Consider the following 22065-nt stretch of genomic DNA (forward strand, 5'->3'; position numbering starts at 1 on the left):
ACACACACACACACACACACACACACACACACACACACACACACACACACACACACACACACACACACACACACACACACACACAGCTATGAAGCTATGAAGCTATGAAACCTGTGCCTTATTAGCTAAAATACGCTAGCCGCAATGCTAACGGTTATAATGGGAAATCCCAGTCACATTAGCACATAAGCTAACGAAATCTGCGATCTTTTTGTGAGACTAAACTCTTTGTTCTCTGTGGTAAATTGTGTTGCTGTTGGTTTTGTTTCAATAAATGTTTATTGATGGCGGCTGGGTGGCGCAGCGGACATTGCGCTCGTCACCAACGCAAGAGACACCGGTCTCGAATCCGGCTGTCAGCGTTGCCTCCGGCTTGGGCCGGCCGTCATACAGACTTAATTGGCAGAGTCAGCGGGAGGGGAGTCGATGGGTGGTAGTCTGGTCATTGTAAACAGCTACTCCTACAGGTCGGTCAGGGCGCCTGCACAGCAAAGACAGGAAATGGCGGGGGCAGTGTGAGCCTCCCACACGTTACACCTCGCCAATGAGAGTCCATGCTGGCAGGTGAAAAGAAGTGACTGGCTGCCTCCACATGTATCGGAGGGGACATGTGATGGGCTTCTATCCTCCCTACGACCGGCCAGTGGGGGGCACATGCGAGCAACGATCAGGACAGGGGAGGGAGAATTGGCACAAGAGGAAATTGGGATGGGAAAAAAATCACAGAAAAAGGAGGAGAAAAAGTAGGTAAAAAAAAAATTTAGGGCGACTGAGTGGCGCAGTGGGCAAGGCGCTCGCCACTAATGCAGGAGATGCTGGTATCGAGCCCAGCTCTCTGCGTTGCTACCGGCTTGGCCGGTCGTCGTACTAACACAATTGGGCAGTGTTAGAGGGTGGGAAAGCCGGTGGGTGGGGATTGTGCGTTGTGGACAGCGACTCCTACAGGTCGGTTGGTGCGCCTGTACAGCAGAATCAGGAAGTATCGGGCGCAGCGTGAGCCTCCCACGCGTTACTCCTCGCCGCTGAGAGATTGCGCTGTTCAGGTGAAAAAGCAACAGCTGCCTCCTCGTGTACCGGAGGGCACACGTGATGCAAGGCTTGGTCCTCACTGCAGCCGACCAGTGGGAGGCATGGTCTAGCAGCGTTCGAGACAGGGGAGGGGAGAATTGGAAATACGAAATTGGGATGGGAGAAAAAATTGAAAAATGGGAGAAAAAGTGGATAAAAAAAAAGAATTACATTTTTTATTGCACTTTGTTCTCGCTGCAAACAAATAATGAATGCTAATGTTTAGTAGTCGCGAGGCTATTTAAAGATGGTGGGTTTGTGTTTTGTGCAGGACGTCCCCTGTGTAGCCCAATGATAACGTAGTGACGATTCTATCAGTGGTCTGTACGTCACTTTTTGGTATTGCTTCTACCCGCTTGGAACCTCGACAGAGCAGGTACTAAAAAAAGGACCCGGTACCAGGTACCATCTGCAAATTTTGGCAATGGAAAACCGAAGAAAAAGTAGACTCGAGTCGAGTAGGTACCATGCAGTGGAAAAGTGCCATATGACATCTAGCTATTTTGTCTAATTCCTCTCGCAAGTCATGCTGTTTAACTAAGCTATTATATCCCTGGGCATGCTCTCAGAGGCATCCAATAGTGAGGGAAGGGGGGGCTGAGTCTCTCTCTCTCTCTCTGTCTCTCTATCTCTCTCTCTCTCTCTCTCTCTCTCTCTCTCTCTCTCTCTCTCTCTCTCTCTCTCTCTCTCTCTCTCTCTCTGCTAACAATCCTGATTCCTGAACCTATTTCATTCAAAGGGAAGATATTGATGGACATTAGCTATAGTATATAGCTCAGCAGCTGTAACAGAATAATTTTATTATTTTTGATTATTTACGTTTCAAGAGCGTCAAAATATTAATTGAATTAATAAATAAAACAATTGTATAAAGAATTTTCCATGTTCTGTCATCTAATAATATAGTCCACACTACAACATACAAAAGCAGCTGGACAACCGATATCCTTTGCAGTAGCGGCTGCTGGTTCTCTCTCCACTAGGGGCGCTATACCAAAACATTTTGCAAACATGTACAGTGCAACCGACTCATGGCAAGACGTGAGCGATTCGACTCACGCTCACGGCAATGAATCGGCTCGTATGAACGAGTCGCTCAGCTGTTACTACAACAACACACAACCAGTCAAATAAAGTATAGTCTAATTCACAACTTGAAACACAATATATAAATAGAAAAGTTAGAAACAAAACTCGCTCCGTCTCCAAACACACTCAGATCTCTCCCTCTCTCTCCTTCTCTCTCTCACACACAGCGCGACGTGGAATCGATTCGTTACACAATCAGACCTAGTATATGTAGTATTATATACCAAGAATAACTTCAGTATGAGTACAGGGCTGTACACATATTTTGCATATTGTTAAACGAGCCAAGGCTAGCTATTAAACTATCGATATGAATCGAAAATCTGGGACCCTGATGTAAACAAGACAAACGTCTTTCTCAGGTCTGCATCCCCTTAACAATTGTGTGTATTGAGCCGTACTGTATTGTACCCATTCTGCAATCTGTTAATAAAGTTGTCATTCATTCATTCATTCAAACATAGACGATATTGAACAAGCCATAATCCACGTATTTTCAATCCAAAGAGAGAGAGAGAGAGAGAGAGAGAGAGAGAGAGAGAGAGAGAGAGAGAGAGAGAGAGAGAGAGAGAGAGAGAGAGAAGCCAGCGTTAGCTGAGTGGCTGAGAGAGAAGCGTTATCTGAGTGGCAGAGAGAGAGAGAGAGAGAGAGAGAGAGAGAGAGAGAGAGAGAGAGAGAGAGAGAGAGAGAGAGAGAGAGAGAAATATCGCTAATCTACCTTATTGTTGGCAGAAGGGCTTGTTGATAAAGTATATATTATCCACTCCATGGCATTGTCCATCCAGCCTGTGTTGATGTCCATCCATTGTCCATGCATGTCCCTCCACACTGCATCCATAATATAGCTTGTTAATAGCCAACAAGTACTGTGAGTGCCTTTGTCCATGTCCGCCTCGAACAGCCTGCAAACTACCTGGTGTTCTATCGCCATGCTCTAAGACAAACTCTAACCTTAACCAACTTTGAAAGAGTGCCTAAGCCTAACCGTTGAAAGAACTTGCCATCACGCTCCAAGACAAACAGCTACATCTCACAACAACAACTATCTCTACCGCACCAACCTAGGAATAAGCTAGAATTGGAACATTAGAAAGTGGATTCGGCCAATCAGAGATCGTCTCCGCGAAATGCTGCTACGGAAAAAAATACTGGCGTCGGCCAATCAGAGAGCGTCTCCGCGAAATGCGGCTACAGAAATTCGTGACGCTACTGCCTAGACCGCTTAAAATCGCGCCCGGATTCCAACATAATAGTCATATTTCAACGCACAACGCGTTACGCACTGATTGGCTGCTACGGATACAGCGATCACACAGTGACGCGCACTCAGAGCGCTATCGCGTCTAGCCCGGGCCGAGAAATACAAAAAAAAAAAAAAAAAAAAAAGTGAGTCACTTCCTGTTCAAGAAAACGAGTATTTATTATTTTATTTATTAACGTTATATTGTGCATTGGAAACACAAACATACTTAAAATGAGTAAATATTATTCATTTTAAACATGTTTATATTATTTATAGGGCTATAAAACAAAAAACGAAAAAATATTTTTTCTTGTTATTCTCTCATATAACCAGGGTCCAGGGCAGGGCCTGAGGGGGGGCGGCGCCCTAGCGCCCCCCAGTGGCGGCCGCCACTGATCCTTTGAGTCGAGTAGGCATGGGCCAATGTGTGATTTCGGTGGTATGTGCTATTGCACAGATGTTTGTCCCTTAGTATGCACACGCACGCACAGTATAATATGCATGTAATAAATTGTTTGTTAATAAACTCTGTGTTACTTGAAAATGTTTCACTGTGCTCCTAAATTTATTTATGTGCTCCTACATTTCTTTGTGTTCTCCTAAATTTTTTCATTTAGGAGCATGTGTGCTCCTTGGGGGGAAAATGTTAGCGTAGAGCCCTGTTATCAATTCTATTAATAGGTTGATGCTGACAAGCCTTTTTCGAAATGGTATCCTATTTAACCAACTTCACAGTTGGCGAAGGAATGTTTACTCAGCATTTGTTTATATGTTGGCGTACGCAAGGTTTTATAAATTTGAAAATGTTTAGATGTACAAAGGCAGCAATTTTCTCATTCCTATGTACGCAAACATGAGTTAGTTTGTCAAACAAATACATCCATCCGTCCATCTACTGTTTATCTATCTATCTATCTATCTATCTATCTATCTATCTATCTATCTATCTATCTATCTATCTATCTATCTATCTATCTATCTATCTATCTATCTATCTATCTATCTATCTATCTATCTATCTATCTATCATCATCCATCATATCTATCTATCTATCTATCTATCTATCTATCTATCTATCTATCTATCTATCTATCTATCTATCTGTCTGTCTGTCTGTCTGTCTGTCTGTCTGTCTGTCTGTCTGTCTGTCTGTCTGTCTGTCTGTCTGTCTGTCTGTCTGTCTGTCTGTCTGTCTGTCTGTCTGTCTGTCTGTCTGTCTGTCTGTCTGTCTGTCTGTCTGTCTGTCTGTCTGTCTGTCTGTCTGTCTGTCTATCTATCTATCTATCTATCTATCTATCTATCTATCTATCTATCTATCTATCTATCTATCTCTCTCTCTCTCTCTCTCTCTCTCTCTCTCTCTCTCTCTCTCTCTCTCTCTCTCTCTCTCTCTCTCTCTCTCTATCTATCTATCTATATCTATACCACTATACGTACCTCTCCTCCTTCTCTACTTGCCATGATCCCCCCCTCCTCCTCCTCCTTCCCCCCTCACTCCAAGAACCCTGTCAGATCATCCCTCCATCTCTGTGCTCTCCTCCTCTCCCTCTCATATCCTCCTCCTCATCCTCTACCTTTCCCTTCCGACCACCGCCTCTGCTTCTCCTAGCCTCAGGGCAGATGAAGACGCAATCATTAAGGCTGGGATGCTATTGGCTTCCTGTCCCTGGACCTCCAAAGGTCAGGAGGGGTCACCCGGTCTCGTCATTACATTGGTGGGAGCATCGAGGCGGTGGTGCTTTTAATGCATAAAGTGACCACGTATACAGAAATACACATAAGTAGATGCAGCTACACTCACACACATATACTGTACACATGTCAGTATGCTTCAATAGCTTCCTGTGTGGTTCGTGTATGTGCCTGAGGGTTTGCAGATGTTAAAAGTGCGCTTCCTGATTTTTTGCTGATGTATTATTCAAACTGTTCATTGCCATAAGAGAAGTCTTATAGTAGGTTCAGCTGCACCGCAGTGAGAAATATCGCTTCCCTCGCGTTAGTTGGACAGTTAAACCTGAACAATGAACCAGCAAAAGTGGCATGAAGACACGCTAGTGCGCTCAGTCTGAACGGTAGCATTGTTGACATTTACAAAAATGAGACCATTTCTAAATGTAACCTATTCAATATCTATAGGTCAGAGAGCGTTCAGTTTCAAACTCAGTTTTCTGTTTTCAAGCCTCAGTTTCAAGCCTCAGTTTCAAGCCTCAGTTTACGGCGTATATGGTAAATGGCTGCATTTATATAGCATTTTACCCATTCACTCACACATTCACACACTGATGGCGGAGGCAACCATGCATGGTGCCAACCTGCTCATTTGGGAGCAATTAGGGGTTAACCTCTTATGGCTCAGACATATACCCAAAGTACGATTGCATACCCAAAGTAATTTGCGATTTATTATACTTTATACTTATAGCACATGCATGAGTCTGGTCTCTTTTGAAAGGTAACATTCTGAGGTTTCTTACACAATAAAGAGAAATCACTTTGAGTGCTAATGAAATAGAGTAAGGGTGCTTTCTCACTCACCATTCGGGTCCGTTCCGTCCTTGTTCCGTCCTTGGGTGCGAACTTCCCCCCTCCCTCTCCCCCCTCAGTCTTGGTGCGCTCTGGGTTTTGTTTACGGTTTGCGTTTTGAGCGTGTAAGCTTTGAGGTTTGAATACACTGAAGTAAAAGTTTTGTGTACTCACATTTCGTTTTACTGGTTGCCAGATGCCTGTTTTTAAGTTCCAGCTGAGAGGAAGGAGCTAGGAAACATGATCGTTCCATAGCCTAAAGTCGTATGTAGTACAGGTCCAAAGTTAAAAAAAATCCCACAGAAAATTTATGTTTTACAAAGGTTTTTGTAATGTGTGTACCAGTACAAATGCGGCATGATTATCCAAAATGGCCGTCCGCTGCCATTCATTCAGAGGCTCTCGTCAAAAAAATTGACTTCTTCATCTTCTTGTGTCACCTTCCCCCACCCTGAGCGCCCGTCTGGGAATGCTTTCGGAGCAGTCATTCAATAATTTTCGCCATCAGCGCCGGTAACTGGTCAGTTCAGGACCGTGCACAACCGGACGCGGTAACTCGTCTGAAAGGCTTGTCAAATGACGCTGGCCGGATGTTTCGTCTTGTAACTCTGGAGAATGGAATCACGCAATAGGTTGAGTGTGGTGACAATCGAAAGGTGGCAAATTCAACTTTCCAACAATGTATTGATTGATCGGCGAAAACGCAGCCCGGATCTGACAGACGAGGGCAAAGTGCCACGATGTACACGCAAGTGGTTAACCTCTTTAACTCTTTCAGTGCCACTCACGAGATTTCCGAGATTTCTCTGGTTTTTTTATAGGTGGTTGCGTGCCACTCACGAGATTTCTCGGAATTATTATTATTATTTTTTTTTTGCGATCTGAAAAATTATTGCATCACCCGAGCCTACCCGAGTATAGCCGAGCTGCGCCGGTGATCACTGTGGAAAAAAGCGCCTCCTGTCGTCTCCCAGATGACATAAGTGATTTTGGAATGGACTCAATGAAAATGAATGGGGAAAAAAATCCGGTACTCCACATTTTCCAGTTCACTGATCCAGCCGGGGTTACCACAGTTCATTCTGGAGCCTCAGATCCCCGCGGATCATGGAGATCTACAGTGTCGCGTTGGATCCATACACGTATATCGATTTTTTCGAATGGTGATCAGGAATTGGAATATACCAGTTGGATACCATCTGATGTCAGGTAAGGACTCTATGTTATCAGTGGTAGGATAATCGGAGTAAGTTTGATGAAGTTATAAGCTGTTTTGTGAAATGTCTTCTTTCGGTTTCACTGTAAAAGTCTGTGAGGAAATCAACGGAGCGATTATCAGTGCGCGGCCGTAATGTGCTTGCGTGCACGTATAATATTGATCATCTAGCGTTTATTTGAAAACGATTCATAAAAAGGCAGACGAATATCAACGTTGTGGAATATTCCACTAAAAGACGATTTTCATAGAATGCTCCAGAATTAGCTGTTTTTTATATCAAAACGGGGGCTTTTCTAACTGCTCTGAAACGGAAACGATGCGATAAAAAAAACAATCTGCCTTCACAGCACTGACTGGAAAATAGTCTTTGATAATGCGATGGGCAGATTAGACACATAGCCATAATTTAAAACATAGATTAGGCGATATTAACGTTAACATTGGCGCCGATGGTGGCATTCAAGCGGTAAAACGGAAAACCAGGCGTGGCACTGAAAGAGTTAACCACGTTGCACGTCGCAATACATTTATAGCCGTCACGCTGTGTTATTATCTCTCAACCAACACATCGGTTGAAAGCTAAAATGGTCGATTGACACACACCGCTTGACCCATTACGTGCTTCCAATCTTCCAAGACCAAACAGCAAACGAGCGTCAGTTTCGAAAAGGTTACCACCTCCGGTTTCATCTCTCAATGACCAGACAAATCACCACTGACGCTGAAAATGATTGACCGTTTGAGTAGCCGATGAAATTCAGAAAAGAATGACATCTTACTTGAGTTGGTTTTCTGAGACCGAGAAGTGGTAAAAGTGTACCGTACACAAGATAATGAATTAGGAGAATGATCTATTGTTGTCACTCCTCTGGGGGTTGAGGGTTTGTTTGTGTACGTGTAGGGAAGGGGTGGGGGTGGTGTTTGTGACAAGAGATTAGTGGGGGAGGGGGAGAGGGGACTGAGGTAGTGTTGACTCTTCTCATTCCTTTTTGGAAAAGCGCCTAAACATACCATTACATAAAGTAAATCTAAGTGTAAACACAATTTTGTTGTGATATTGTTATCGACTTTGGACTTTGGTTCTAGGTAAGACTTCAGGCTATGAGCCTAGCAGTGTTTTCAGCTAATAACTATAGAGTAAATACAGTAGATCTGCAGGCATCTGTTTGCTAAATAATTCAGACGAAAATGCTAAAAACTTGTATTTCAGTGTGTTCAAACCTTTTTAACTCTATGACAATAGCACTCAGAGTGTGGAAGAAAATCCATAGTGTTTTCTTTCAAAAGAGGCCAGACAAAATTTGGTTAATGGTTCCAGAATAGCGTCCAATTTACTTTCAGTATGCAATAGACAGGCGTTTTATGCAAAATGTGCAGGACTGTTAACTCTGAATATAAGAATATGAGCAAGTAAGCAGTGTAATCAAAGGTGCAGATGAGGGTCTGTGTGCCTATATCAGTTATATTATATGTTACAATAAATACGGCAATAAGCACTTAGAATCTGTGATTTATTAAACAACAATTGAAATAGACATAACATCTTATCCACAACATGTGTTTGTCTTTCAGGTATCTGTACATGGGCTTAACCAGCATACTGTACATGTGAGATACAAACAATGAGAAGGCCTAAGCTAAATATTTGGCTAGCATGACCACATGTCTAAATCATGTAGTCTGGGGTAATACGTGCAATTCAGATGTTAATCCATTAACCAGCACAACTATCTACAATTCAGATGTTAATCCTTTAACCAGCACAACTATCTACAATTCAGATGTTAATCCTTTAACCAGCACAACTATCTACAATTCAGATGTTAATCCAAATTTTGCTAACTAACGTTAGTCACATTGGATTTGTTGTTGACGTTAGAAATCACTGCGCCCAGACAGCAGTGGTTCGTCAAAAAGAATTTCAGAGTATATATCTGCTCAAAAAATTAAAATGTCTAATAATTTTTTTTTCCACGTGGTAAATACACAGGTCACAACATGTTTACAGGAACGTTTTGGAGTTGTATTTTGAGTGTATTTGGAGTGAGTGAGTGAGTTGAGTCTTGGGAACTAGGCTACCCTGGAACACCTACTTCCAGTGAATGACGCTAAGCTAGGCTAATGGTGCGGGTGTTCCCGACGCCTAATGCATGCACAGAGACGAAAAAGGTATGTATCTTCTAAACTCCAGGGTAGATGAAAAATAAGCTAATTTGCCAAAAAGTTGGCCTGTTCCTTAACATCTAAACATCCTTTTTACTCCTTACATTTAAAATGCAGACCTACAAAGTACAAAGTACAAATCTTGCAGGTCCAACCATTTTAATTAGTATATTTGTTTCTCTGGCCGAACTAACGTTAACGTTATTAATCCTGCGGCCGCACTTTATTTAAAAACAGCCCCATCAATGGGAAATTAACCCACCCATACCCATGCTGATTGGTCCTTGTGCAAGATCTTTGATTAAACACCTGCTATCGGAAGAATAGACAGAAAAAAAGTTTTAACTTTTACTTTTTAGTACTTAAGTACATTTAAAAGTAGAATATTTTAAATTTTTACTCAAGTGTGTTTTTAGCCAGATACTCTGACTTTTACTTGAGTACGATTTTGAGACGGTACCCACACTTTAACTTAAGTATAATTTCTGGGTACTTTTTACACCCCAGCCTATATTGGGATGATCCTAATGTGAAAAACTGTGATTTTTAAAGTCTGCACTTTATTTGCTAATTTTGTGCCTGTCTTTTTGCTGTTGTGAAGCACTTTGAGCTGCAATTCTTGCATTAATAAAGTGTATTATTATTATTATTATTATTATTATTATTATTATTATATTATTATTATTATTATTATTATTATTATTATTATTATTATTATTATTATTATTATTATTATTATTATTATTATTATTATTATTATTATTATTATTATTATTATTATTATTATTATTATTATTATTATTATTATTATTATTATTATTATTATTATAAAGAAACATTATTGGATTAGGCTGCCATTGCCCTTGACCACAGCACTGGCATTACAACTGGAGTTGGTTCCCGGGCACCTCACAGCTCCTAGTTAAAATGGGTCAAATGCAGAGGGCGAAGGGGATTAATAAGGTACACCTTGACCTAACTTAAATGGAATCGGACACCCAGGACAATGAGTCAGATGAAGCGTTCACATTGGCATCATGTAATGGTCACCAACAAAGCTGAATCTCTCTCTCTTTCTCTAATGTTCAGACTCAGAAGGCAGGTCTTCCTACAGAGATAGGATATACAGGATGATTTTGCCAGTGAACCTGTCATGTTTCGTTATGTTATAGGCCTATGTTTGCTTGTTAATTTTCTTGTATGCCATGTCATAGCTAGTGAATAGATTTGTGTGAGGAAATGTCTCCGAAATCTTTTATGTTTCCATGTCTCTAGCCTCAGAATTTACGACTTTCAGCAAGACTGATTTAATGTTAACTTAAAGTGTATTACAGGATATACTCCAGGTTCTCTCCTGTTAGACATAAAAGTAGGGTGGTGCCCTTTGTTATTGCTAATCAATTCAATTGTTTGGATACATTTTTATATTAATCATAGTTGTGAATTACGTTTACGCAACACGTGTCACCTTCATGTACACAAGTAGCTGTCGGCTTTGACGATCACATTGTTGTTGATGAGGACAAACATGTTACAAAACCAAATCTGCACGCTTTCGCCAACAGATGCATCATTGCCAATACCCAGGATGAGCATATGGCTATTGTTGAATCTGAAATGGGCCATGAAATTGGTCCTCCACCAACTATTAATCCATGCTAGCTGAGCAATTAGCCCATAACAACCCCTTGAGTTATGAGAGGAGAGCGTCACGTAAATCCTCTTCATCATCACCACACTCTGCTCCCTGTCTGCCTCCATCCTCTTCCTCTCTCCCTTCTAATCGTTTTCTTTCTCCTCTCTTTCCCATATTTCTTTTGTTTTGTCTTGTTTCACCTCTTTCTCTGTGTCTCTGTTTCTCGCTACTTCTCTCCTCCCTCCCTCTCTCTCTCTCTCTCTCTCTCTCTCTCTCTCTCTCTCTCTCTCTCTCTCTCTCTCTCTCTCTCTCTCTCTCTCTCTCTCTCTCTCTCTCTCTCTCTCTCTGTGAACCTCTGTGAAAGAGAGCTGAGCTCTGCCTCACCATAGTAACCATTCTCATGCGCCCTCTCAGCCTTGGCTGGAGTAGGTGATTTAATGAACTGCAAGTGTGTGTGTGTGTGTGTGTGTGTGTGTGTGTGTGTGTGTGTGTGTGTGTGTGTGTGTGTGTGTGTGTGTGTGTGTGCGTGTGCGTGTGCGTGTGCGTGTGTGTGTGTGCGTGCGTGCGTGCGTATATATCTATCTTCTTTCTCTCTTTCAGTAAAGTTCACTGAAGGGTTTCTCTTGGGACTAGAGAGTAGTTCTGACTGTCAGTACAAACTTCGTGGCAGACTGTTGGAAGTTAATCATTTCCATCAGCCGTGGAACTCACAATACTCACAATAGTGCTGCAAAGAGTTTGTAAAATGTTTCACTAAATTGTTTAAGTGCACAGCCACACACACAAACGTTGCTTGCACATACATATATTAATCACATAGAATGTGTGATCACATTATTTAATAATAATAAATAATAAGAATACAAAAAAATATATATATACAGTATTAAACAATAAATACATACATAAAGAAATACACATAAATAAGTAAAGTTGCATGATATGAGAAGTGATACCATGGGGTCAAAAAAAGGATCAATATAACTCCCCTGTGATTACAGCCTAGATTAGAAGCACAATCCTTTTTACTCCTAGATACATTTACATTTTGTCATTTAGCTGACGCTTTTATCCAAAGCAACTTACAAGTTTTGTACGACAAGTCAAACAGGAAGGGTACAACTCTTATCAGCTGAGTAAGTTCAAGTTATTTAATAGTTGTCATACAGAAGTACAGAATACTTTCATACAAAATGCTTCTTACTGTTACGCTCCAGAGACTGTGCTAGACAAGATAGTATCAAATAACATAATATAGCATGTAATTTAGAAGAAGAAAAATGAGGTCACAGTGTTCGGTATAGACATATGTACAATGTTCTGAGTTACCATGTCCATAACAATGTCCATCAAAGTGTTTAGACTTGGGTGCTATAGTGTTCAGTGTACTGTATGTTAGTATATTAGGAAGAGTGCATGAAGGTAAGAAGGTTAATTTTTTTTTATTATTATTACAATTTGAGAACCTCTGGAGAGCTTTCTCAGTTTTCCTTTTGAGAATGTATTATTATAATACAGTTCACTTTTGGAACACTGTTCACGTTGAACAGGAAAGCTCATCGATTGGTTGAATGTGAAGCAGCAACATCTCCTGTTGCTAAACTTGCTCAAGATGTACTGATTTGTGGATTAATCCCTCGCAGTTGCTCAGGTATTATTTCAAAACTGATCACATAATCCTAAACATACAGTAAATAGTGAATCTAAGACAGCCTACAGTACTTATTATTTTGTTAAACATCATGTTTGACACCTCCCTCCCTTCTGCTTTTAAGTGTCCTTTTTACTTTTGGCCCTAGTGGGGCGACTGGCCGCTTATTAGTTTCTCTATGGTCAGGGCCATTTCTTGCCATGTGGACTATGTGGTTGCATAAGGCCCCCGAAACCACCAAGGGGCCCCCTCATTTTGATTATATATACTGATATATATATCCTGTAGGCAGGGGTGCAGTCGTAATATCAGAACTGCCTGGACGCCACGTGCACGCGCATACATGTTCCCTTGCGTGTGCACAGACCAGCTCAAGCAAACCCCCCACAGGGCTTGTATTTTAGTCTTGCACTTCTCTTTCTTTGTTATGCTATGCAAAGACTAGGTGATAAGTGTCGGGTACTTGGCGCACGGCGCGACAGTAGAGTGAAAGTTGTGAACGCATTTTTGTGTGCGCGCGCGTGCACATCCGTGCTTGCACTTCTGCTCAGCGAACTGCTAGGACGGCGTGGTACCGAGTGGTACCACCACTGCATCACTGCCTGTAGGGATGTAACAAATCATAAGGCTACTGCTTATGACCACAAGTGGGCATTTCTTAATATTTAAAATAAACATTTTAAGGAAAATGCAGTATCTGTCTCATTTATGCACATTTGAGAGATGTTATAATGCAGATTCGGTAAATCCTGTATGTAGGGGAGCCCCAGTGTTTCCAATTTATTATAATTTTCTGTCATTGCTGGGGTCAAGTTGAGATGTTTGATTTTAATTTGTGAGAACATTTGTTTTTCACGGATCTAGCCTCTGCACCAGATTGATGCATTTAACTTCTTAAGCCCTAGCCATATTTTCAGAAAATTCGCCTAAAAATACATACCCAAGTAAATGAAAGATTGCTCCACTTCTACAAGGTCCATTTGCATGTTATTGGTATCTAGGGACATCTATGGATCTCAGGGAATGTAGTCCCCATGTCAGGAATATTGTCTCTGTTACTAGGCTTGAGTAAATTGTAATGAACCAAAGGAGAATATCAATTATCTTTTTTTATTTATTTTTTTGATGGTGAATAACACCATGCTCAAATTTACCAGACATGAAAAATGTACCAGCCACTGAGCTCATGCAAATTAATAAAGGGCAGATGATTAAACAGAAGGTTTTGTAGATACAGTACTGAATTCTGCCATCCGGACACATGCAATTTGAAATATTATTATAGAATATAGAATATCAGGCCTATAAATGACATTATTATGGGCAATTCGCACATATATGGATCGGGTCAAATCTCCCCTTTCCAATGGCAGAGTTCAATGTGGATTTGGTATCACCAAGCGCCCCTGACAAAACCGTGAATGAAATCTACTTTAAGTACAGTTACCTTTTTATAATGTAAATCCCTCATCAGATTGCGACGCCGTTTTTTTTGCTAGACGTTCACAGAAAGGTAGAGAAACTAACTGCATTCTAATTTATGGCAATAACGTTCAGGTTTGTTCCACCCGTGAGATATGATCCCAAAAATGAAGAGGAAAAAAAAAACGGAAAAAGAAGTCAGATGATTGACAGGGGCTGGCGTGAGCTGGGAAGTGTAATTTCTTTTTTATGCGAAAGCCCATCAAAAGCCCTGGGTGTCTTCTCTCAAAAGACTACACTCAAGTTAGGTTGCGCCAAATCCTTGCGTCAATCCTCGCCTTTTTCCGACTCGATGCCCTGAAATTTCGATAAACTCATATTTCACTTAAAATCATTGGTAAACAAACGTAGTGCAGAAAATATACACTTTGACTTCCGTTTTGACCGGGTTAGGGTCTTTACTCTTGGCTACATTTGGAGAGAAAAAAATCAACATTAATTCATACATTCTGTAGAGATGGATTTATGGCGTGATGTCATTCTCATACCGGTACCGGACCGCTCGGGCTTAACGGATTAAATGTTAAATGCATGCCCACCTTAGATGGTTTGGAATCTCCCCACCATAGTTTCACAAAATAGGGGCCCCAAACAACATTTTGCATAAAGCCCCCAAAAAGCTAGAAACGGCTCTGTCTATGGTCATTAAGGTGGAGATAGAAGTGACCTAGATAATTATTGACCAATCTCCTAACTATCTCGTCTAGCACAAATAAAGCATCCAATTTGGTTTTGATTAGCTGCTATAGCTAATGAAGTGAAGGGAATCGACGGACCCCGCCTTCCCGAATCACTCAAAATAATTGCTACCAGCTACTCAAATGAACGGCACATCCTCTCGCTCACTCCCTCGTTCTCGACTCGCTCACTCCCTCGTTCCTCTCGCTCACTCCCTCGTTCCTCTCGCTCACTCCCTCGTTCACCCCTCCCTCTCTCAGCGCGGCTCGGTAGAAAAGTATGATGTGTGGTTGCTGAACGAGTCATTACAAGAGTCGTTCATTTGAAAAGTACCTCAATATTTTACGCCAACATTATGGGGAACAACATTTACCGTCTTTTCCAGAGTCAGACAAGAAGAAGGATAAAAATGTCCTCTCTAGTCTCCTCAGCTAGTCTGGATCGGTGCCATGAGACTGTGCGTATAAGTCGACTATTTCAGTCGGAATTCTCCTCCGTCGCTGCCCCCTGGGCTTGGCGCCCCCCCCCCCCCCCCAGGATGATTGTGATTGGTTTAAAGAAATACCAGAGAATTTGTTCCCCCCTATACCGGAATGATAATAATAGGTTCAGTCAGACGTCTCTCTGGTGCTGCCACAGCGCTAACGTAGCGTAGAGAGAGCTATGGCTACGCAAGACTAGTACAAAACTATCCATCTATAAGTAAAATCCCATCTTTCAGTTCAGTTCAGTTCAGTTCAGAGTTTTTATTTGCCACATGGAATCATACAATCATAGTTTCTTCATTACACAATCATAAATAGTCATTCCATGGACAAAAGGAGCAGGAAGAAGAATAAATCTTATAGTTACCTGCCCCTTATTCCTAAACTAAACAAGTATTTACTTAATGGTCGGCGTACAACCTAATTTACACAAATAATAATTTATACCATTATACAAGAAACACACAATCCACAGTTAAACAAGAAACAATTTATAATAATAATAATGATAAAGAATAAAGAATAAAAGAAAGAGAAAAAAAAATATCTCACTATTCAGATCACATTTGATTTTCATACTGACTAAATATATTTTTTTTTATAATTTTATTTTAATTGATAAACACTATTACATCCCTTTACACCAATAACTGAAGGACACATCTGTTTAAGTAAAGTAAACATTTTGTAGTTTTTCTGGCAGTGTATTATTTCTTAATTTCTTATTAATTAACATTGTTTGAATCTCTTTACGTTTCTCTCTTCTTTCTCTCTCTCTCTTCAGGCTCCTGCTGATGATGGGGGTGTTGTTTTGCTGCGGAGCGGGCTTCTTCATACGCAGACGAATGTATCCCTCCCCGCTGAGTGACGAGCCGGCCTTCAACGTCTCCTTCACCAGGCAGCCTGTCACCACGCCAGGTGACTGACTCTCCTCCTACCAGTCATCAATTCACTCTCTATTCAGTGGATTCCGGGAGTGTCCCTTACAAAAAAGTTTATATTTTATAGGGAAAAAAGTAGGTGTTTTCAGTTTTACCATGGTACCGGCCATGGTATAAACAACTTACCGTGGTACAGCCATAGTGAAACTCAAGGATTGCCATGGTACTATGTACCATGTCTCTATTTAAATAACAATTTAAACCATGATACCGATGATACTTGGCATATTTTGGTATATATTACCGTGATGGTAGATGGATGGATTACCATTATATTACCATTAAGGTAATGACCCAAAAAATAATATGGAAATACTATTTTATTGTAAGGGTAGAATTTCTCGAAGGTTCAATACTGAAGAACCATATTTATTATCCAACCTATCGTCTCAATATATTGATTAAGCAAATGAGCATCGGCAAGTACTGTAAATCATCAGCAAGTGCCCAGCAATTTCGGTTAGAATTTTGTATCACATTGTCCTATATACAGTATATCACTTCAGACAATCTCCACCAATAGTCAACTTGTTTAATTGAGGAAGAACTGGTGTTCTGGTTTCATAGAGAACATAGGGTCATCAGACTTACCTTTTAATTAACGTTGTAATCTTTTAATCCAAGCAAACAAAATCTCACGTTGCCATCTGTACAGCAGGAGTGACACCTTGCCACTGCAACCGCCATGTATCACATCAACAACTACATCGTTTTGAAAGATTATTTTGTGATTGATTACACCCTCATCATCAGTTACATATTGTAGGGGTAGATTGAGAGAGCGATGGAGAGAGAGATAGAGACACACACACACACACACACATTCTGATACTGTGCAATGATGCAACATGCAGCTGCTAAACTGAAATAGGTTTATTCATTGTCTTTGAAAGTTGAGCTTGTCAATTGTGATTTGAGAAAATCCAGAGATGTGCAGTTTTCAGTTTTGTATATATAGTGGGTCTTTTATGCATTTATCTCTCTCTCTCCCTCTCTCTCTCTCTCTCTCTCTCTCTCTCTCTCTCTCTCTCTCTCTCTCTCTCTCCCTCTCTCTCTCTCCCTCTCTCCTCTCTCTCTCTCTCTCTCTCTCTCTCTCTCTCTCTCTCTCTCTCTCTCTCTCTCTCTCTCCCTCTCTCTCTCACTCTACAAAATGTAAAGTGTTATCCAGTGAGATAAGTGGAGCAAATGAATGCAGACGGTCTATTATACCTGTAATAATAGCGCATCTGCCTGTCCGGTAGTGTGGCTACATGAATAGGGCTCCGGGTTCATCATTGGAAGGTTGCGGGTTCGAGGCCCCGCGATAAGGTTGCGAGTGCTGTCCTTCGGATGAGACGTTAAACTGAGGTCCTGACTGAATTCGGTCGTTAAAGAATCCAGAGCGTCTATCGATAAGAGTAGGGTTTCCCGACATTCCTGGCCAAATTCCCTAACAGGTCTCTGACATCAAGGCCTAATCATCCCTCTCCTTAATTGTCTTTCAGCCATTATGTACAGTATGTATGTGTGTTGTTTGCCTGGTACCAGTGTATGGTAACCATTAAGCCCAGGAAGTCCAAGGTCGGATGCCACACATAGGTGGTGAAAGAGGTCATTTCCCGCTCTACATTGTAAAGTACTTAGTGTCTAGAAAAAAAAGCGCTACATAATAAATACAATGATTCATTCATACCCTGTGCTTGTGGTGCACTTGTACGTCCTCCGAGAACACATGATACACAATTTTTGGGGGCCCCACCATAGAGCCAATTCCATTAATTCTGGCTTCACTCCATTGGCTCCCCGTCCGTCTCCTTATTGATTTTAAATTACTGCTGACTGTTTTTAAAGCTCTGAATGGGGCTGGCTCCATTGTACCTGCTGAGCTCCTGCACCACCACACCCCATCCAGAGCCCTGAGGTCTGCTGACCAGCTGCTGCTGGAGGTGCCCAGGACCAGGTTCAAAACCAGGGGGGACAGGGCCTTCGCTGCTGCAGCCCCTCGGCTCTGGAACAGCCCCCCCCCCCCCCCCCCCCCCCACATTAGATCTGCCCAGAGCCTAGAGGCCTTTAAACAGCTGTTTAAGACGCACCTTTTCTCTGTGGACTTTGATCAGAGTTAGCCTGCCACCTGTCAACTACATTTGTTACTGTACTGTTTTTTTCTTATTGTGTTCTACCTGTAAAGCACTTTTGGTGGCTTTTAGTCATTGTAAACGTGCTATATAAATAAAGCCGACTTGACTTAATTAACTAGTGGTGAAAAAAGCTCCATTGGAAACCTTTAATGCTGCAGTCCTTTTAGATAGGTACTTTTTAAGGTTGGGAGTTGCACTCCCTTTATTTACACCCCCGTTCCATGACTGTTGTGGCTCTAATTAGCCTTATTCATGGCCAGGATGGGAAAACCAGAAGAAGCGCATGACTGACTCCCACGTTGTGGCTGCTACAAATGTAATTTAAAAAACGTGCTATTCTAGCATTAAGATGATACAAATTAAATTGTTTTAGGAAACTGTTCCCACGTGAGTCACGCAGCAGGATGTTTTTTGTCCATCGGCAGCATTATTAACGTTATTTATTAAAGAACTACGCCATTTAAAAGCAATCAGAGTCAGGTAATAAAGAGTCTGTAACAGAGTGAATTTTGGCGGCTGATTTTGATGTAGTGTTAGTCCTTTGATTAAAATGTTAGTTTAGTGACGTTAGTCTTAGTTACACCTAGTTTTAGTCACATTTTAGTCATTTGGTTTATTGTTAGTTTTAGCCAACAGAATCTATAGATGTTTTAGTCTCGTTTTAGTCAAATGCATTTTTGTCTTCTTTTTTTTTTTTTTGCAAAATCATTGCAGTAGCCTTTCATCCCAGCACACAGATGATTTTAGACGCGCTTCACGCCTACATTCTTCCTCTGAAGAACGTCGAACTGCATGCCTTTAATCATACAGCATGCATAGGTAGGGCACTAGGGCCCTGTGGTCAAAGCAATATCCAGAACGCTTGGAATGAGATAAGACGTTCCTTTATTAATCCTCTTGGGGGGAAATGCAGGTGTCGTGGCAGCGGCATGGGGGAGGGGGGAGGGGGGCAGGGGGGTTTCAGGATGAAGTGTAGAGTGGTGCACTGTGCTCGTCGCGTAAAGCCCTCAAGAAGCACTTTTCATCCACCCATTATTTGCCGTCTCCCTCATGCTCTGAATTAGGGCTGACCCCTATTAGTCGAATAGTCGACTAATCGATCGAAAGGAGCCGTAGTCGACTGCCAACCTCTTAGTCGAATACAAAAAAAATATATATATGTATTTTTTATCATTCTTTCCAAAAGAAAAGAGGCCTAGAAGCGTGGCTAACGCTAATGGCATGCATACCAGAGGCTAACTGCCTAAGAAAATAGGCACAGAGGCACTGAAAGAGGATTTTACCCATCTAATGAACACACTAGACTAGACAACTATCAAGATGTATCCATCAGTGGACCAATTGCATGCTTTTGCAGAGGACAAGAAGCCTTCAGTCGACTCCTTCAGACATTAAGCATCCCCCACTATCGACTATCGGCTAATTTCGGCCAAACATAGTCGACTATCCAAATCCTTAGTCGGGGACAGTCCTACACTGAATGAAAGCCAAGATCGGTTTCACCGGTGAAATGATGTTTAACTGTATTGCGGGATCGCTTGCTATACAAAGCAAAATGGGCAACACTCTGGGCAATGAGTGGATTCTGTCAACATATACCGTTATCACTACACATCAACGTGTTCTCTATAGACTAAATACACACATTGTTTTATGCAGGCGATGGCCCTTCTGGTCTGCGTTCAGGCAGGTCTCTGTGTGCAACATGCATCACAGGGCTGGAGCTCTCCTCTCCTCCACACAGCTCGGGCGACACCTCGTTAGATCAGCCCATGGTTCACCCAATCAGAAGAAGCATGCAATGTATGTTCAGATTTCGCAACGTGAGTGCATGTAGGTCATGCATAAAATATACATCAGACAAATGATTTGTCCTTTCGTTAAGTCTTTGCCATTATTCATTGATGAAAAAAATGCATTATACATTTCATCATAGTTTTTGTTACCAAGTCATTCTTATTCAGTTATCGTCTCGTTTTCGTCTTGGAAATAAAGGTCATTCACACTGGTCTGTAATTACTGTTTCGGTTCTTCTTTATATAACGTCGAAGCGAACGGGCACTTCTGCATCTTCCCACCACATCAAGCGGTATATGGTGGCCATGTGAACGAGGCTAATTAGCCTGGTTTCAACTATACTGTAGGGTTAAGCAGAGGGACAGCCAAGTACTTGCGGTTGAGTTGGCTCTGGTACTGCCACTGTGAAGCAGACTCTACTGGGCCTGGTGGTACTGTCACTGTGAAGCAGACTCTACTGGGCCTGGTGGTACTGCCACTGTGAAGCAGCTACTGGGCCTGGTGGTACTGCCACTGTGAAGCAGCTACTGGGCCCTGGTGGTACTGCCACTGTGAAGCAGCTACTGGGCCTGGTGGTACTGCCACTGTGAAGCAGCTACTGGGCCCTGGTGGTACTGTCACTGTGGAGCAGCTACTGGGCCCTGGTGGTACTGCCACTGTGAAGCAGCTACTGGGCCCTGGTGGTACTGCCACTGTGAAGCAGCTACTGGGCCCTGGTGGTACTGCCACTGTGAAGCAGCTACTGGGCCCTGGTGGTACTGCCACTGTGGAGCAGCTACTGGGCCCTGGTGGTACTGCCACTGTGAAGCAGCTACTGGGCCCTGGTGGTACTGCCACTGTGAAGCAGCTACTGGGCCCTGGTGGTACTGTCACTGTGAAGCAGACTCTACTGGGCCCTGGTGGTACTGTCCCTGTGAAGCAGCTACTGGGCCCTGGTGGTACTGTGACTGTGTGTGTGTGTGTGTGTGTGTGTGTGTGTGTGTGTGTGTGTGTGTGTGTGTGTGTGTGTGTGTGTGTGTGTGTGTGTGTGTGTGTGTGTGTGTGAGCGTGTCTGTGTGTGAGCGAGATATACAACGTGTGTGTATGTAATGTATGTGTGTATGAGGGAGCAAGAGAGACAGTGTGTGTGTGTTTGTGTGTGTGTGTTTGTGCACGCATGTGAGTGAGTTCGAGAGCTACAGTGTGTGTGTGTATGAGCGAGATATACAATGTGTGTGCATGTGTGTATGAGAGAGCAAGAGAGACAGTGTGTGTGTGTGTGTGTGTGTGTGTGTGTGTGCATGTGTGTGTGTGTGTGTGTGTGTGTGTGTGTGTGTGTGTGTGTCTGTGTGTGTGTGTGTGCACGCATGTGAGTGAGTTAGAGAGCTGCAGTGTGTGTGTGTGTGTGTGAGTGAGTTAGAGAGATAGTGTGTGTGTGTGTGTGTGTGTGTGTGTGTGTGTGTGTGTGTGTGTGTGAAGACTGAGTGTGGTGCAGGTCGCCCCGGCTCAGTAAATCATGATTCAGGCCAACAGGACCGGATGGTTTATGGATTCTCTACTACAGTACATATCCCCACAGTGTAGGTCTGTATCAGGGCCTCCTGAGTGCCATATAACACTGTCCCTCCTGCAGCAGGCAGAGCCGTGCTGTACACAGATCTGTGTTGCACATTATTATAGCTGTCCCCTTGAGAACGGCTGGCGGAGCAGAGGAGAGAAGCTGGCTAGTATACCAGCACCAGCATACCACTGGCCTCCTCGCCAGAAGAAAAGACATACAAATTACATTAGAAATACTATAGGAGAATTCCAGTGCAAGTGTCCCTCTTGTGTGACTTCTTGGTTTACAAGAAGGACATTGTCCCTAGGAATACCATTTTAATATGAGCAGGGTGAATTTAATTTGAATTTGAATTTAATAAAAGAATTTAACGTTACATATTTTTACCACATGTGTGTTGTATTTGGTAGTACCGTGTATTTGAAAAAGTAC

General features: G+C 42.2%; 1 protein-coding gene across 1 annotated transcript in view; it reads left to right on the forward strand.

Moving 5' to 3' along the window:
• Positions 1–22065, forward strand: part of LOC311238181 (WW domain binding protein VOPP1-like) — a gene marked incomplete at its 5' end in the record, with an annotated part of 154615 nt that overhangs the window by 127846 nt on the left and 4704 nt on the right. Inside the window, one exon of the mRNA XM_084326196.1 lies at positions 16023–16156. Within this exon, the coding sequence (XP_084182322.1) occupies positions 16023–16156 (134 nt within the window). The remainder of the gene's footprint in view (positions 1–16022; positions 16157–22065) is intronic.

The sequence above is a fragment of the Notolepis coatsorum genome, assembly GCF_963971535.1.
Source record: "Notolepis coatsorum genome assembly, chromosome: 12".
NCBI classification, from domain to species: Eukaryota; Metazoa; Chordata; class Actinopteri; order Aulopiformes; family Paralepididae; genus Notolepis; species Notolepis coatsorum.